The 18,711-nt window shown below is 40.0% G+C and overlaps 1 protein-coding gene across 1 annotated transcript in view; it reads left to right on the top strand.

Moving 5' to 3' along the window:
- Positions 1-18,711, top strand: part of LRRC1 (leucine rich repeat containing 1) — a 71,071-nt gene that overhangs the window by 21,535 nt on the left and 30,825 nt on the right. The window contains exons 3-4 of the mRNA XM_054629397.2: positions 8,629-8,707; positions 11,842-11,931. Of these exons, the coding sequence (XP_054485372.1) occupies positions 8,629-8,707; positions 11,842-11,931 (169 nt within the window). The remainder of the gene's footprint in view (positions 1-8,628; positions 8,708-11,841; positions 11,932-18,711) is intronic.

Raw genomic sequence — 18,711 nt, 5'->3', positions numbered from 1 at the left:
GCGTTTGTTCTTTTTAGTCACTTTACAACCTGATTGAAAGTCTCTTTAGAGATCTTGGTCATCCTCACGACACCACATGCATTGTGTGGTAGATAAATTTTATTCAACAAGTAATTAGAAGGCCAGGTGAGTGGACCTTGCTGAAGGGTGGTGTAGAATCTTTGCTTTGCTGTCTGAGACTCAGCTCACTTGTTTGAATCAGTGCCTGCACATCAGTGCTTTCCCTTCTTAATTCAGCCACCTGCTCTCCAAGGTATGCCTGTCATCAACTGCAGGATCCTTCTGTCCACAAAGTGAGTAAGTGTTCCTCTTTTCTTCTCCCCCACTGAAAACAAGATAACCAATGTTTTTTCAACCTAGATATTCTGATGAAGGAAAGGCTTGAACACTTGCTTTGGTTCAGCCTGGGCTGGTGGTCCAGCTATTTTACAGTGAAGAGATAGTAGGGAGAAGAGAAGTAGGGAGAAGCACTTTTGAGTCTTCTGATCTTGTCCCACAGCCTCACATGGACCCTGCTCTCTTGCCTGGCAGCTGCTGCTGTTGCTTTGTGCTCTTGCCTGGAGTCTGGCTGTGCACCTCTGCTGCATTTCCACAGCATCTGAGCAGAGACTTCCTCCAGGAAATTCTCTTCTTCTCTCCCTGCCACCAGCTGCCTTAACATGAATGTGCTGATACAGGTCTGGTGGCAAATAGCAAAACCTAGGATGCTGAGAAATAGATGGGAATTGATGCTTTCTTTCTCAGTGGACAAGGAAAAAACCCCAAGCCAGCAATCTGTGCTGGAAGGCAGTGTAGTTGACATATGCATCTATTTTGTTAACATATGCAGCTCCTGGATGTTGCTTGTTTGCCTTCTGAACTGATTTGTGTCCAAGTGAGTGCTTACAGACAAACAAGATTTGCTCTCCTACTCCTGTATGGACATGTCTTATCTGATACAAGAAAGCATCCTGTGAATGCAGTTGCTGCAACCCTGGTGTGTACACCTGAAAGTGATGGAACACCCCACCAGAGACTGTTGTGTTTTGTATGGTGGTAGAGTAACCTAAGTCTGCATATAGTAACTGCATATAGTCTGAATAGTAACTGGTGTTTGGTTTTGCAGGGATTTTGGGGATTTTTTTGTGCTAACGAAAGCAAAGCAGACTTGGAGATAAGAGAATTTTTTGCTTTTTTAGATGGTTGCTTGCTAACAATTGTGTTGCATGTTTGAGTTTTGATGTTTGGGTTGGGGTTTTTTTGACACATCTGATTTCTTGTGATGTACCTTTTCTTTGTATTATCTCCTGTTTCTCCCTTGAGGTGAGTTTAAAATTTGTGCTTAAAAACATCATCACTTTAATGTCTTATACATGAGGTTTAGGGATCGATGTACAAAGGAGCATATTAGGGAAGAAAGAAACATCTACTGCAAATTACTTTTGGACTCTGGAGCTCTGCACAGTGCCTCAGACATGTAAGAAATTCTTACTTACTTTGAAGAAGTGATGTAAAATGAATCTGATTTGTGAATCTGTGTCACTAAAATTAATTTCATGTCAGTAGGTTGGAGGAAGATGAGAGCTTTATATGCAGCAGGAGAAGTAAGGTGAGGAGAGAAATTACTGGACCATGTCCTTGCACAGGGCTTCTCATCAAGGAGAGGGAAGAAGCAGCAAGTGCTGACTGTGATTGAGAAAGAGAAGATAAATGAAATCTCATGATAGAATAATTTAATTAGAGAAGTCTAGAAGATGTTATTTTTAAATGGATTGCAGAAAAGTGGATTTTTCCATCGTGGCATGTTCTGCCAGATTTAAGTGTTCTTTCTGATGAGACTTTGCTAATGCATTTATGTGTGCATCTAGCAATAGTGCCTTCATACAAAGCCAAAGGAAAGCTGTGGAGAGGAGCAGGCCAAGTTGGAGGCAGAAACCTTAGGCCTGCCTCAAGTGTCAGCTGGAGTGTTAAACATCAGACAGTAGATATAGGAGTGACATAAAATAAAAACTTAATTTTCTGAATAATCTAGATTAGAGATGCTAAAATGGTAATCTGCAGTCAAGTTGTTAGTGCTTGTATTCACAGATTTGCTTGGGTTTCAGTTTCTATTTTATTGAGAATGTAAGATGACATGACAATGAAGTTAATGAAGAATTAGTCTGGAATAAATTTCTCTCATCCACAGCTTCATAGGTACAATACTAGTTTTCACATTTCTTACCCTCATTTCTCAGACTAAAAGTATTTAATTCCTGTTATCCTTGAGGTCCAAGGTGGAAATTCTTATAAAAATATCTCCATTAGCTCCTCTGTTTTAACTCTTGACTGGCATATATAAGTAAAAAGGTAGAATACATAAATTTGTTGTCAAATTGGGCTCTTGCACTTAATTCACCTGGAACTATTTTTTTCCTTGTGATCTGGTCTTCCAGCTCTTCCCTCTCTCTCCCCCCCTTCTTTTTTCCTCCTGTTTCAAATTTACAGCTCCTGATCTCTGTTCCTGTTGCTTGCTGCAGCTGAGAAGGATAGTCTGTTGAATTACAACATGCTATCTGTTCAAAAATCCAGCTTGTTCTTATGTCCCTGCACAGTTTTCTTTCAAGTAACATGTCCAATATAAATGTATGTGTGAAATGCTGTTTTGTGAGGACTTTGTCCCTGGTGCTTCTGGTGTTTTGGAAAGGGATGTTTCCAGAAGCAGTGAGGAGGACAAATGAGACATGTCTCTTCAGTTTCTTGTTAATTATTCAGTAAGGGGTTTACTTGAGAAAATGCAACCTGAACCTCTTGGTGAATTTTCCTTAAAGCTTTAAAGACAGGTCTTGAAAGAGCTTTATCTCTTGTGTGTTGTATATCCTCAGCTTCAGAGCCTGAAGAGGAAAATGTTGCAAACCTGTTAAAAGAACCACTTAATCTCAATAGACTTTGCAAGAACCACATGATTCCTGTCACATTGTGCCCCAAAACTTGTAGCACTTCATTGCAAGAGGTTGATTACTTCTGACTTCAGAGCTACTAGCAGAGCCTCCTGGTTTTAAAAAAAGGGAAACCTGTCTGATCAATGAGACTGTCATGATATCAGTATGGAAGTAGGGGGAGAGGATGAGTAACCTTCCTCCATCCCTTCCCCCTGCAGGATCAGACCCTTGGGAGCTGCATTTGGCTGCTTTTGGGAGGGTAGAGAGATGTGGTGGGGACATTTGTGTCACAGCAGCCTGCTCAGCTGGGCTTTCCAGCTGGAGAGCCCTTCAAAAAGACAAACAAATGCTTGCAGCACAAATTCCCACTTGAAAGGTATTTGACAAAGTGAGCAGTTTCCTTCCATGTTTAATAGAGGGAGGAGAGGTGGAGAGCAGGGCTGGAAAACGGAGCTTTTCCAAGAGCAGGCTTCTCAGGGATCCTTCTGAGAAGGTGGGTGGCACAGAGGAGCCCCTCTGGAAGTGACCAGAGAACCTTTAGGCTCCTAAAGCATTTGAGCATTGTGGTGCTTAATGCTTTGATGGACCTTTGGTGTGTGTGTGTGGGTGCATGTGTAAATACCATAGTTGATAATGTATATTATATATGTGAAAAGAGGGGGGATGAGAAATAATCTGTGTATTGAATTGGGTGGATGAGACCTGGTTTGCTGCTGGTTATCTCTCCTGAGGGGTAATGCTGCATGGATTCACAGTCTTTGAGTCTAGAATGGGCTTCTTTGGGTATAAATTTGGTGTAAACTAATGAGCTGTTAAATTACATTTATGAATTACTACTAGTTGCTAAGCAGTTAAAGGTGTTTTATGTAAAAGTTCTGTATATACCTCTTGGTGCACTTTCCACTATGACCAGGTAAATCAGATCTGTTCAGCTGATTCTGGCTAATCAGATCTGTTCAGCTGATTCTGACTGGGGTTTATGCAGTGTGCCAGCTCCAGTGCTCCTAACACACAGTGCTCTGTGTTGCCTTCATAGCTGGAAAATATGACTGCATCCAGTAGTTGCTCCCTGAAGGACTCTTGAGCGTGGTAAACTCTCCCTGAGGAATGTGGGGCATCTCTCATATCTGAGAATTCAGCAAAGTTCTTGCAAAAATATTTTTTGACCTCTACTCTTTTACTCGAGAGTCACTGTTTGAGTAGCTCTGGTCTGGCAGCCCTGTCACAGCCCAGGACTTTCCTGGCCATTGGTGTTGTGATATTGATTAGGTGTTGGAAATTATGTTCAATACTGCAGGATGTATAAAGGATGCTGGCTGTACTGTGGCCTTTGTGTAGATGGAATATTACCAGTTCTTGAAATTTAACATAGAATGCTGGAAAAATGTGCCATACAAAAATTTTATCAGTTTAAAAATAACCCTCCCGGCCATTAGAGGCAGAAAAGTGGGGAAATGTGGATTGAGTGATGTAACTGTTGTAAAAATCTTCCAAAAAAAAAGGGGGGAGGGGGGGGAGGAAAGGATTATCATCAGTCAGAAGGATTTTTTGAAGTAATTTCCTTATCTAGGCAGTACAGAATTCCCTAGTGTCAAACTTACTTCTAAAGTTACTTGTACAGGGCTTGCTAAATTGTTAGCAAATTCTTGTGCAAACTGTGACAATAAACATATAAACATCTGAAGAGGTGCTTTGAATGGAGAGGGGGACACATGCCCTCTTGTATACATGACTGCTGAGTCTGATTTTGATCCACTGCTGCTGCCACAACTTCATTTCTGCTGTCAGTGTATCTGTACTGTCACACGTCACAGGGCTTATGTTTGGTTTATGGTTTTATTATTAGCAGTGCTGCACAATCTGCATACCAGGACATCTGGGGCAGCGTGTAAATGCAAAGCATTCATCAGAGTGTAGCATTAGAAGAATCCTAGATATTTAAGTAGGATTTGAGCTGGTTATCCAGCAGTGGCAAGAAAAGTATTCAACCTTACTGTTGCTAATACTGGCAGGTACGTACATGTTAATGTCTGTAACAAAATCGAGTACTCAGCACTAATGGTGAAAGTTTCTTAATTCATCAAGTGACACAAGGACTTCTTTATGTATTTTAATATCCTCTGCTGCATTCTAGTTGATTATGTCAGTGGTTTTATTATGGACCGTTATCTTCTCTGCTACAATGATCACTCACTCATTTTGTCATATAGTAAAATGTGCCTCTTCTTTTCTCTTCCAAATTCATTTATTCAATGCAATGTTACACTAATCTTCACACGTAGTGATAAAGTATCTTGTGTTTTGCTTGAGAAATCTTTTTAAGATGCTCGGCAATGAAAATGAGTTACATTTCAACCTTTTTGAATTCAGTAAATGTATAATGATCCTTGCTTCAGAGAACTGCACTGAATTTTTGTCCATCCTTTTGTCCAGATAGGCAGAAGAGAGAAATGAATCAAGTGAGGGGGATGCACTTTACAAGATCAGAGAATGGGTAATATTGGAAAGGATCACGGTGGGTCACTGATCCAACCTCCCTGCTCAAGCAGGATTGTCCTGGAACACAGGATTGCATAGGATTGTGCCCAGCTGATTCTTGAGTATCTCTAGGGGAGAATATTCCACAACCTCTCTGGGCAAGCTGTTTCAGTTGACCACCTGCACAGTAAAGATGCTTTTCCTTATAGTCAGGTGGAACTTCCTGTGCATCAGTTTCCATCTGTTGCCTTTTGTCCTATTGCTTGGCACCACCAAGAAGAGCCTGGAAACATCCTCTTGACACCCTCCCTTCAGATACTGATAGACATTGATGAGTTCCCCTCTCAGTTGTCTCTTCTTGAGGTGAACAGGCCCAGGTCCCTCAACCTTTCTTTGTAAGAGAGGTGCTCCTGTCCCTTAATCACCTTTTGGAGCTGTTTCAGGAGCTCCCTGTCTCACACTGGGGAGCCCAGAATGTGACACAGCTCTCCAGGTGTGGACTCACAGCTCACTGAGTTCTCGGTCCACCTCACTGTCCATTCATTCAGTCTGCACCGACTGGGTTTGCCTACAAGGTTATTGTGGAAGACAATGTCAAAAGCTTTCCAAAGCCCAAAGAGACAATATCCATTGCTCTCCCCTCATCCATCCAGATAATTGTTTCATTGTGGAAGGCAATTAATTTCATCAGGTGTGAATCCATGCTGACTATTCCTGATCACCTTCTTATCATCTATTTGAAGGGACTGAGGTGAAGCTGGCAGGCCAGCAGTTCCCTTCTTGCTTTTTTTGTTGACTGGGCTGACATTTGCTTTTGTCCAATTCTCAGACACTTCTCTTCATCTCCATGACCTTTCAGAGATGATCATGAGTGGCCTGGCCATGGTGTCCACCAGCTCCCTCAGCATGCGTGAGCATGCACCAACAGGGCCCTTGGACTTGGGGAAGTCAGGTCTGCCTAGGTGTTCTCTAACCCAATGCCTCTTGTCCACGGAAAATTCTTCCTTCCAACATTGCTTTACCCATGTCTCCAGGGTCAGAGATTATGTGAGAGAAACCCACAAAAATGAAATTTCTCTTGTTTTCGCCGTGTCTGTTTGGATTTCTTATTGAAGACTTTTGCTTATGTAGTGACTTCATAGTCTGGGAAAGCACATTTTATTTCCAGAACAGATTCAGTAATTTGCAAATACACCCAGACTATAAGCAGTACCTATACTGTGTTTTTGCAAATGGTATCTTACATATATTGGAGTAATTTTTTCCTTAGCATTGGCTTTTACAGGTAGTATCCAAGACTGTTACAACAGCAAAAGCATGTCAAAATAGTTTTGTTGAGAACGCATATTTTCTGGGTTTTGTAGTACATCATACAGAAGAGAAACTATTTGCAGTATGGCAGTGAAACTATATTTTGGTGGAGGAAATTAGTAGCATGATTAGTTTTAGAAACTTCTGCATTGAGGATTTATCTTCTGCTTTATATGTTGTGTTTTTATGTGTATATATTTTTTCCCCAAACAAATTAGGATAGTTATTTTTACTTTAGCTTTACTTTTTGTCGTTTGCTTGTTGGTTTGTTTTTAATCAGTGAGAATGATTGTCATGCTAAAGCATGTTTTTCTGTGTGAAAGGGTTGTGTGTGTACATAAATGCATTGTAAAGTTTGTGGATGCTGGCTTGGTTGCAAAGAAATAAGTAATTCTCCGTCCTCAGAAGGCTTGAAATAGAGATGCCCCTTCCAGAACATTTCCAGCTAGTTCCCAGGGAAGAATAGCATGAAGACTAGATAGTGGATGACATTTTTAACTTGCTATTGGTTAGCCAAGTTCAGTGTCTGTATTTGTTGCTGCTGTTATGCAAGATAAAAGTTCTAGTGTCTATTTAACTAGATTTAGATGAGATTTTAGGAAAAAAATAACTGCTGTGGGGGTGATGAGGGTCTGGAACAGGTTGCCCAGAGAAGCTGTGGATGCCCCATTACTGGAAGGCTTCAAGGCCAGGTTGGATGGGGCTTTGAGCAACTGGGTCTAGTGGATAGATGTTCCTGCCTGTGGCAGGGGAGTGGGACTAGGTGATGCTTTTGGTGCTTTCCAACTCAAACCATTCTGTGATTTTGTTCTGAGTTGGGAAGCATTCAAAATAGATGGTTTTGGTGAGATTACCTTGCAAGAGATGAACCTGGTGAGCAGATACTTTCCTCTTTTCTGTGCTTCTTTCTCCATCACACCTCTTTTGGGGAGAAAATCTGAACAAAATTAATGGGTATTCAATTCTGAGTTAGTCAAGTAGGTAGGAAAAGAACTAATTTCCATATTTTTTTCAATGTATTTAGCTCATACATGGCTGGTGAGGTCAGTGGAAATAGCCAAAATCTTTGAAACAGAAGTCCAACCTTTACTTAAAATTTTACTATTTTAAAATTACTTTCAAAATTATTCATAAAGATTAATTTTGACATTCAAGGAAACATAATTATTTGTTTAATTTTTGCTGGATCTCAGGGACAGTAAACAGGTACTTAATCAGAAGACTCACAGCCTATTTGTGGATATTCAGTTTGCTGTAAGAGTGCCAGAAGACAATTTTATTTCTAAGACGTACTTGACTTGAGCATATATATGTGCTGTATTGAAGTTCCTTGAAAAAAATCCACCTGTTTTCATGTACAAATATCTCTGTTTACTTCGTGGCAATCTGAAATGGTGTAGTTATGGTAGTACTTATTTGCAGCCTGTCAGTGTAAATACAATTTTTGAATTACTTGGCTATGGTGTAAGGGAGGTTGTTTCTGCTTCATGAGTGTAAATTGCACGTGGAGGACTTGCACATTCTCTTCTTCCTTCCACTGTTTTCCTTTCCTGTGTTCTTTCTTCCACTACAGAATGTGGGCATGCATTGATCAATTCACCAGAGGTTCAGATTATAACTGGCTCTTTAGGGCAGCCCTAGCATATTGGTTGTCTGATTCTTTTGATGGGCAGTGTCTGATAAAGATCAGTCCAAGGACAGGTGAGTAGTAGGAAGATGAACATGGAGCAGGAGGGGGAAATGGGGTGTGAAAGGCACAAAATGGGTCTGCTTCTATAGTTCTGTACTTGGACAGGAAGCAGTCTTGCATGTTGAAATGTCTTGAAAGATACCAAGATAACACCTTGCAGTAGTGAGTTACTTACTGACATTAAGCAATAATTTCAATGCAGATGCCATGCAGTTACTGACAATTTTTTCCTTTTTTTTTCTTTTGCAGATATTCCTGAAATACCAGAAAGCATCTCATTCTGCAGAGCACTACAGGTAGCAGATTTCAGTGGCAATCCACTGACTAGGTAACTTCACCTTCTTCTTGGTATATGACATGCCAGAATCGCAGTCCTGCTGTAACAATTATGATTTTACATAAGCCCTTAAAAATTGTGACCCAGAGCGTTTGCCTCTGGCAGGGACTGCAGCAAAAGTTCAGACTTCAGAAGTGATGTGCATCCTTCTTTGGGTAGGGATGAAATTTGTTAGCCAGCCAGAAAAATCTGATTTGGTAAATCTGATTGTCTATAAAATGATTTTCATTCCTTTTCTTAACTGCATAGCAAAACCATGTTCATACATGGGAAAGATACAGCAATGGTTAGAGTGAATGAATTGGCACAAACCCAGGTGCCTGATGATTGGAATAGGCTGTAGATCAGCTGCTGCCGATAATGGCTTTTACTAATGATTAAAGCTTGGACTAGCATTTCATCACCCTGCTGTCAATTGGGACACAGTGACATGCAGTAACATGAGGCAGAAATGTGCTGTGTTTGTCAGTGGCTGCTGAGTCTGCTGCCAGCCTCTGTTCTGAGCAGCTGAGATTTGGAGGTTATGCACACTTCTAGTATGGAAGAGGAGTTTTGTTTACATTTCTCTGTTCAATTTGCTAAAGAATTTGGAATTTATCTAGTAAAGTGAGGGTGGAACTGGCAAAGAGGAGGTGATTTGCTAGTTAAAGCTTTGAATAATATTTGGAGAACTATTTCTTGAAGCAGCCGTTGCCACAGAGCTCCTTTGTGATGCTGAGCAAGTCACATAAGGCAGAGTGTTCACAGTGGGTGCTCACTGACCTGCTTTGCTTTGTACTGAGATACTTGCAGGGCTGGCTGGCTGGGCTGCTGCAGTGCTAACAAACAGGAGTCTGTAAGAGCTTAAGCCGCTCCAGTGGTTTTGCAAGACTGCTTCTCCCACGTGTACAGCTCAGATTCTTCAGAAGTGTGCTTTGAATATTGCCCATAGTGCCTCCTAAATTCTCTGAAAGTCACATCGCTGAGCATTAAAGGGACACTTGTGATCTTAATCCCCCTGGCTCTGTAGCCTGTTTATTTAGTGAGGATAATAATACCACAAAAATCTGGCAAAGCAAACTGAGGCTGAACTGATGTTTAGATACACAAGTGGTGAGGGTCACTGAGCAGCTTTTTTCCAGGCATCAGTTGCAGTGTATAAAGCTCAGATCTGTGTCCTGTGGTATTGAAATCACAAGTGTCAGTAATAGTGGTCTAGTTACCCTTCTTCATTCATTCTGTGTGCTAAGGCCTGAGGCCTGAGTAATGTGTTTCCTTAAACAATACCTGTAATGCACAGTTACAGCTTTGTGAAATTCACAAAAGAGTTTTTCAGTGGTGTTGAAATAGATCTCATAACTCTGTGTTGATAATTTAAGGGAATTCTAAAAATTCTTGATAAAGTGGCTCCAAAGCATGTGCATGTCCTGCAAACCATCACTCCAAGCAGTCTAAGTTAGAAAGCACAGATTCCAGGAACTGTTTACATATGGTTGCCAGGTATTTCTGTGATGAGATCCAGAATTTCAGTTTTACCTATATAATAGCATGTAAGTTTTTACACTGATTTGCCCAGGCAAAATGGAAAAGTCAAATAGTTATTTTTGTGTAATATTCTGGAACAATTTTTTAGCCATTGATTCTTGTCCTTATTTCCTTTAAGCTTAAAAGCCAGCTGGAGATCTTTGCAATCAATGTCCTACCACTAATACAGTATGTTGCCTCATTGTCAAACTTAAATCTCTGATGAAACTGAGCCTTAAAGATGGCTGGCAGACCATTTTTCCAGCTGTTTTCAGATTATTTCTGGTTTATATATTATTTATATCAGTAAAAAGCAGATGCATTTATTTATATTTATGCACATGTACAGATTTATTTTAGATATGGAAGTCCACTGCCTGCTGTAGAGAGAATAGAATAGTTCTAGTTGGAAGGCACCTACAGTAATTATTGAGTCCAACTATCTGTTAACATCAGGGTGAGCAAAAGACAATCAAACTATTTATCTCTACTCTTAAACCTGTTAAGAGTCTAAATGGTAATGAGTGGTCCCAGTGGAGCTTTTGAAGCTCCATTTTGAAGATACTGAGCATCTTCTGTTAATAAGGTCCAGAATATGAAGCAGTGCAGTACAGAATTGATCACATGAAAACTCCCTTTCACCCCACACTTTGGCTTTTGCCTTTTTCCTTCTCCCCATCCCCCTTGTGCAGAGTTGTATTTTCCTATTAATGTGTCTCCATTTCAGGTTGCCTGCAGGTCATATACCATGTGCCTTGAGCTGGGTGATGGGGAGAGCAGGAGCCAAAGCAGATGCTACAGCTTGATCTTAGGTTGCATGCTCTGGGGGCTGAGCAGAAGTTGAGTGGCTGGGCCAGGGGCTTCTGCTTCTTTACCTAATTGGCCCCCTTAGCTCATCCTGTCTCTTGGGCAGCTGCAAACTGAGTTTCTTGGTATGGCCAGTGAGCAGCAAGGGCACAGGAGCCCCTCAGTGTGAGGGAATGGAGAACCACGCCTTGCAGAGCACCAGCTGGGTGATGAACCTAAAGGCTTTGGGAACTCTGGAAGTGTTCTGCATGTGACTGCATTTTATAGTGTAAGAAGAGGGGGTTAACATGCTGTTGTGCTGTGAACCAGTAAATGTGAAATGCTGTAACAGCAGAACATTGTCTTCACAGTGAACAGCATGTTTCTTCAAAAAAGCAGCAATTGAAGAGCAGCCCAGCAGCTAATACAAAATGGCCATGCTATTAGCCTGTATGTAACTGGAGCCTGAATAAGGATAAAATTTAATCATTTTGCCATTTGTTTATACAGGAAAATAATAGTAAAAAAGTTTGTGTTATTTTTTTAATGTATTTGATTTTATTTTTCAGTTTTGTGAACATGCTTAAAATGTTCTCAAGCCCTATAGCATTTTGAAGTTGCAAATTGGGTGCAGGGAAGAGAGTGGTATATCACCTGTTCTTTGACACAGAATAAACTTGAAAGTCCCTAAATCACGGGTGCTTTTTTATGATCTTTAGAATTTTCATGCTAGAATCTGGGCTTTCCTCCCTCTGTGTTTATTTGCTAAATAAAGTCTGACTCACATGAAAGAGAGTACTTCTGGAAGGCCTTGATTTGAATTAATATCTCCACAGGTTGCCTGAAAGCTTTCCTGAATTGCAGAATCTGACATGTCTTTCAGTAAATGACATCTCTCTGCAAGCACTACCTGAAAACATTGGGAAGTAAGTTCTTTGCACCTTTTTTTTTCTTTATTGTTGCACTTCTTGTATAAATGACTCACATAATTGTATTTAATACACCTATAAAATCATTTACAGGTCTACCCTTATTTTTTCTATTCTTTCAAGTTGGAGGGATCTCTTTAAAAAAACCCTAAAAATGGCATTTTCACTTGACATTAGCAGGTTAATGCAGAACTTGTAGTGTGTGTGTACAGTTAAACTCTGTTCTTTAGGATTTAAAATAACTTGGACTGTTAGGTGCAAAATTAATTCGGTGTTTTGTCATGCTCATCTGACCTTTTGCTTTCCTAAGTAGACCATTGATCCATTATTGTGAACATGTCAGATGGCTTGCAGCTTAGCTCAAAACCAGGCAATTGCTGGCACAAGAACAGATGGGTAAAGGCTGGCTGTGATCAGGATGGAAATTTAGAAACTTCCTAACTAGCTATGGGAGCAGTCTGGTTTTGAAAAAAACTTCAGTGGGAGCTGTGGAGATGAAAATTCATGGAACAGCTTTTAAGATGAAATTTTATACGTTTTTAAGTTGTTTGTTCACTCTGAAAAGTAGATCAGCGTTGCAAGGAGAGACTTTGAAAGTGGATACAAGTGGAAAGTGAAGTGAGCAATGTTTATGTCCCTCCTTTTGACTGAAATAAGCATCCACACTGGCAGATGGGAAATCTCTTTCCCCTTAGTGGAGAGAAGGGTGTCTTTTCCAATTTGAGGGAGAAGTAGTAGTTCCATGTCTCCTCACTTAAATATTTGAGAATGACTGTGCTGATTCAGCCCAAAGGCTCATCTGGGCCAGCTTCCTTCTGCCATGTCCCTCAGTAGATGCCTGGTGAGGGTTTGGAAGAACAACGTGTGTGTGTGTGTGTGTGTGTGTGTGTGTGATGACTCTTTTTTCCATCCTCTGACTGTTTCTGATTCAGAGAATTTCCTGAGCTTTGGTTTGTCTAATTGATAGCCCATAATGAATCTGTTTTGTGTACTTATCCAGTTTCTTCTTGAGCATATGTAGACATCTTTAGTGTTCTCTCCTGGCAAATAGCTGCACACAACTATTACCCGTTTTACTGGTTTGTTGTTAGTTCAGTGAAATCCAGATGTTTCTAAAGAGAGGAGTCCTGCAGAAAGGACCTTAATCATAAGAGCTCCTGCAATGTAGTCAAGTTCAGACTGGCATTACTTCAGCCACTTCCCATGGGTATGAAAGCTCCCAGCTGGCATCACACCAGCTGCAACAGAAGTGGAAAATCTCTTTTGAAACCTCCCACAAGCACTAACAGGTACAGATAGTGTGAGCCCGGTGATTAGGGCAGAGTCTTACCTAAAAATTGCATGGGCCATGTTGTGATATTCATACTGTGATATATTGTGGTATTCTTCCTTCACTGTAAGAGTTCACATAATTTTTCATGCAGCTTTTTCAGCACTGGCAGCTAAGAAAAGGCCTGTTCAAGCTTTGCATTTACTGAAAATCAAGGCAAAAAATTTGGGATCCCACCTGATTCTGAAAATAAATACAACAAACAGGACAAGCACAATTTCCAAAAGCATGCTGTGGACTGCTGCTTTGCAGACAGTAGCTGCAGGAAGGTTGTTGGCTTCCCTGACACCTCACTGGCTGTGGTGACTCTGGCTTCTTGATTGTTCTGCCTCTCATTTGGTGGTGTCACTGGTGATAGTCTCTGTTTAGAGCAGATGACTGGAAACAGGTACAGTTAAAATGGAGATACCAAAACTTGTAGTGATGTTGGTATGTGGAGCTGTGCAAGAAAGAAAGGTAAAAATTTGCCTCATACTGATCCTAAGCAGTTTTAACGTGAGGTCTCACAGAACAGAGCAATGCAACCCATCCTCTTTTAAAATCAGTATCTGATCCTTGATATAGAAACTAAAATTCTGGCGTCCTCACTTGTGCCAGGAAGAGCCACAAGCTTGTCCTGGTGCTCTTGGTGAGTTCTCGTGGAGGGATAGGTTATTCAAGTCTGACAGGTGCTTTGATCTGGGAAGTATTCCCACATTAGCTGTTTAGAATATGAATATTGTATTTTTACAAAAACACTTTAATCTCATTAGTAGAAACTTTTATTATCAGGTTTATATTTAAAAAAGCAGAAACAGATGTGTGGGGCTGTTGTTTTTGCCTTATCAGGTATTCAAAATAGGTGGGAATATGGTGGGAAGTCAAGAGGAAGCTTGGACTGAAAATGCATCATTTTGAACTCAGGAGAATGATAATGTTGCATGAGGGAAACTCATGGGGTGTCCACCCAAAATGTAACTGTTCCTGAAGTCTATCGAGGAATGTCCAACAGAGAGTTCCTATCTGATTCCAACTCAAAATTACTGGGAGGTCTTGTAGTGAAGTGGAACTGCAGCCTAAAGTCCTTATGGATCACTTGAGAATGAATTTTACTGAGTTTTTAGCATTAGATCTATAAGTAAGAATTTTTTTCAGTCTGTCTACCAACAAGTGCAACTGTCCTATTTTAGTTGGCAAAACTTTCATCATTTACTGGAAGTGAATTTGATGGTGCTGCCAATCACCTTGTATTTGGTAAAAGCAGTGGAATGCTCTGTGGCTTTTCCAAAGGTAAAACCCACAAATTTGTACTTGTTGTTCCTTCCTTTGTTATTTTTCATCTGCTGGGACTCCATTCCCCCAATGCTAGGAGTTGAAAGGTAGTGCTAATTTTGTTTTTCTGGCTGAGCAGCCTAAGTAAGTCTGTAAAAGGTGTTTGGATATGTTTGCAAATGCCTTATTGGAGTTTCAGTATGCTTTGGATAATAATGCATGTTGTTATTTGATGGAATAGGCTGGACCAATGAGATCTGCCAAATAGTGAGCAAATATATACTGGTAGTTATTCTACTATAGTTGGACTTGTTTGGGGAAAGATTTGAAGTCCCTGTGCTTGCTGCAGGTCTTCTGGCCACTAGAGTATGTGGAAACTTGGAGAAATGCATCCTAATTACTTACAGTTTTATGGTGCTGTCTAGGAAACTGCCTAGAACAGCCAGTGAAATCTCTAACTCATCTTCATGTAGTACAGAGATCAGTATGTACTTAGTGTGTCTCTCTCTTTTAAGTTACCTACTTATAATCTTGTGGTGATGGAAATTTGCCCTTAAATGGGGAAAGCAGCAAAAGCAATGGCAAATCTTTTACAAACAGCAGTACTTTAATGTTAGTAAGTTCTTACTAATGGCAGATAATAGACCTGAATTACCTTCCTGGGAGCCCTTACTGGAAGTGTGTCTTCCTTGTGAATTCACATCTCCAGTCTGTTTTTCCCATGGTCTGATATATGAGTGCCAGAGTTCAGCTTCACTGTCCCAGGCCAGTGTCTGTACTTGTTCAAACTGCTGATATGTAGAGTTCCATCAGTACTTTTACTGTGCTGTTAAGCATTCTTCTGCACAGATCTTTTATCTATTTCTTTTCCTTTGTATTGCCAAAAGGAATATTTTTAAGTACTTAGAACTGGACGTTTGAAGAACATGGGCAAGGCTTTCCTTGAACCCTTTGTCTTTCCTCTTGCTTATGCATAGCCATGCTCCAAATATGTTGGCTTTTTTAACTCTGTGTGACCACTTCAGTCTGCTTTCCTGGTGCTGTTACATGTGCTGTTTTTTTTCTTTCTGGATTAAACCTACTTCTTTTAAGCTCATGTATTGTTTCAGGGCTTTCTAGAAAGATGTGTGATGAACACAGGACTGGATAACAGACTAGATATCCTAATATTACTAGTGCTGCTTTTTGTGTTTCTCTGTGATTTGTGTTCTCTTAACTCATGGTTTGGTTCCTATTTGGAGTAAAGCAGTGAATGCTATTGCATGGGAGATACTTAAGCTGATAATTAGGTGGGTGCAGTTTGGAGCAGGACTTGTCCTGTTGGCTAGTTGAACCATTTGGAGAGACAAGTTACACCATTTAAGCTGTGAGTAGGAGTGTCTTTTACAGCCTTTCTCAGACTAATGAGAGCAAGTCTAATTTCCTTGCCTATTCTGCAGGGCCATCTGTGTCTAGAGCTGCCCAACAAACAGGCATAACCTGTTCCTCCCAGTGTGGGTAACATTTAGGAATTTCCCCTTGCTTCTAGGATTATTTTTCTTCAATACTTCCTTATTCACATAGCAGCCAAAACACAGGGCATGACTTTTTCCTGAAATTGAAAATCAGAGTATTTGTACATAAGGATATTTGAATAAATTGGGATGTCTGTGAGGCTTCCTAGACCATGTCTTATAATAATAGTATGAATATTCCAGCACCTTTCTTGTCCATATGTGTTTATTCTGTAGTGTTGGCTTCAGGCCACTGTAATATTGGCTTTTTCCCAGTAAAGATTGATGATTTTAGAGATCTGCATAGTGGTCTTCCTGCTTAATGTCTAGAAAGAGACGAGAGATTGTGTCAGCTTTGTGTGTTCGTTATTTATTTGTGGTTCTTAGGCTTGAATAAGATCCAGGTACCTTCTTTGGAAAGCCTTTTATGTGTCTGCAATGTTTAATTTAGCATTGGACTCTCAGAACAGTACTTCACAAGGAATTGGCCTTAGCTGAAAAAAACAGTCCTTTCAGCATGAAATGCATATCTGAAAAAGACAGTTATCTGTCACGTTCTCTAAGGGTGCCAAAATCAACTAAATTCTTAAGCAGCTGAAGCAAAGGGCAGAGCTTCACTAGTGTATTTTAAATTATGATTGAAGACCTGCTGCCCATTGGCACACCAGACACCTAACTCATATCCAGTTTTTAGCTTTCAGCATTTTTTCAGCATGGGAAAGATAAAGATTACCAGATGACTTTTTTTTTTTTTTTTGATGTTAAGCTTTAAAGTAAAAGATTATTCATGACTGGCAGGTAGGGTATTTTGAAAGTTCTGTACATGGCAGATGAAAAAAATCTTTCCTCTGCTATACACAATTTTTATTCTTCCCCTAAAAATGCACAGATGGTCTCCTACTTGGACATGATTTCAAAATCCTGAGGATTCAACAAAAGATCACAGAAATATAATGATTTGTAGTATCCCCATCATTCACAGTTTCCCCCTCCCCCTCCACTCCCTTTTTTTAAGGACAATTGCACAATCTGTGATGCAAGAAAGTAGCATAGCTTTATTTTAGCTTCAGAAACTTTTGATGTGGGGAGGGGTGAATTTTTTTAGATGTGAAGGATATTCTGATGCTGATGACTGATGAGTCTGGTTTACCCCCAAGCTGCAAGCAGGCTGAATGGATCTGTGGAACGTTACTACTGAAAGGGAATTACCAGGTAAGCAGAGATATTTTCCTCTTAACATTTGCAGCTAGCAGGTAGAATGCTGAAATAGGCGTTTCATTATGAAAGTGAACACAATGAAAAGAATAGAACAAATGTTGGTGTGCTTTAGGAGCATTGTTTTTCAGAAAGGTTTGTTACAGGCATGCTTTTCAACAGTCATGGAACCACAAGTACCCAGAGATTTCGTCACTGGGGGTGATGGTTTTGCATATATATGTTTAATTCTAGAGGTTTCAAAGTTTTCAGCAGCTTCTGAAACAGAATCTCTAATGTTGATCATGAAAGAAGTAGCTGGAGAATAAAAGATCTTCAAAGGCAAGGGCGATCTGCTCCGTACAGATGGTCCAGACACAGATCAGAATGGCATACTAATCCTTAGAATGGATTCTTGGGCCAGTCCATGCCTGTGTTTTTTTTAGTGTATGCTTGGATGTTTCAAGTGTAGATTATGCACCTGGTAGCATCACACAGAATGGAAAATGTTCTTAAAATTGCGTGGAACAAGACAATTTAATTCTCTTTTCAGGTTTAGCATAATAATGTCTCATTAACATAGAGTCTTACACGATAGGACAGAAGTGATGGGGAAGCTTATCTCACAAATACGTAGAAGGAGGACTATATGTAGGTGGTCTGGCTAGGCTGATATAAATAGTATTAAGAACTCCTACTGTGGCTTAACTGAATTTAGCATGGCAAGAAATATTTACAGAGTTTGAGTAGGTAGAGCATTCAGTGTTAATCACAGCTGGTTGGTAAATGACAAAACTGAATGTTAAGAACTCGGAAGTTTATTTCAGGAACACTAGCAATGTAATAGTGAATGCAGTGCCATCTGGCCTTCAAATAAGAGATGTTGCATCCTTATGTCGCACAAGAAAAAGATATTTAACATATCTTTAGCAGTATTTTTAAAAAGTAAAATAATGCCATTTTTATTGAAATCATTGAAGATTGATGTTGCGTGAGTGGACGATATTTTAAAAACAAAAGTTTTGTTGTAATAGTGGGCTTAGCCTTCTCAATCCATTTCAGTAGTCTTGATAAGCAAGTAAGACCAATTTAGATTATCTCTGTAGCACATTTAGAGAATTCCTTGGCCATAAAATGTAGAACTTTATTTTTAAAATTTGAATGTGACTTGTACTACTGGCCATCTATTGAGGCTTTCCCTCAGTCAGTGGCTGATAACAATTTTTATCCAGTTTTTACTTATGGAAGATGTGTAGCTTTTTATGAGCCAACTAATGGTATTGACAATTCAATTTAAGTAACTGACTATGCAAATGCACTTTTCTCTGACTTTCAGTCAGAGAGTCCTTGCCGTTAAAATCCAGGATGACAAAATTGTCAACTTCACTTCTTTGGTCCCTATTTAAAATCAGTCTTTGGAAGGAGTATTTCCCCACCCTAATTTGTGTCCAATTCTCCCAGCTCTGTTGAAATTACAAATGTTAAGAACATAATCCTTAATTTCAGATA

Source organism: Agelaius phoeniceus, chromosome 3 (assembly GCF_051311805.1).
Source record: "Agelaius phoeniceus isolate bAgePho1 chromosome 3, bAgePho1.hap1, whole genome shotgun sequence".
Lineage (NCBI taxonomy): Eukaryota > Metazoa > Chordata > Aves > Passeriformes > Icteridae > Agelaius > Agelaius phoeniceus.
Note: the sequence above shows the minus strand (reverse complement) of the source record. Positions and strands in the feature narration are given on the sequence as shown.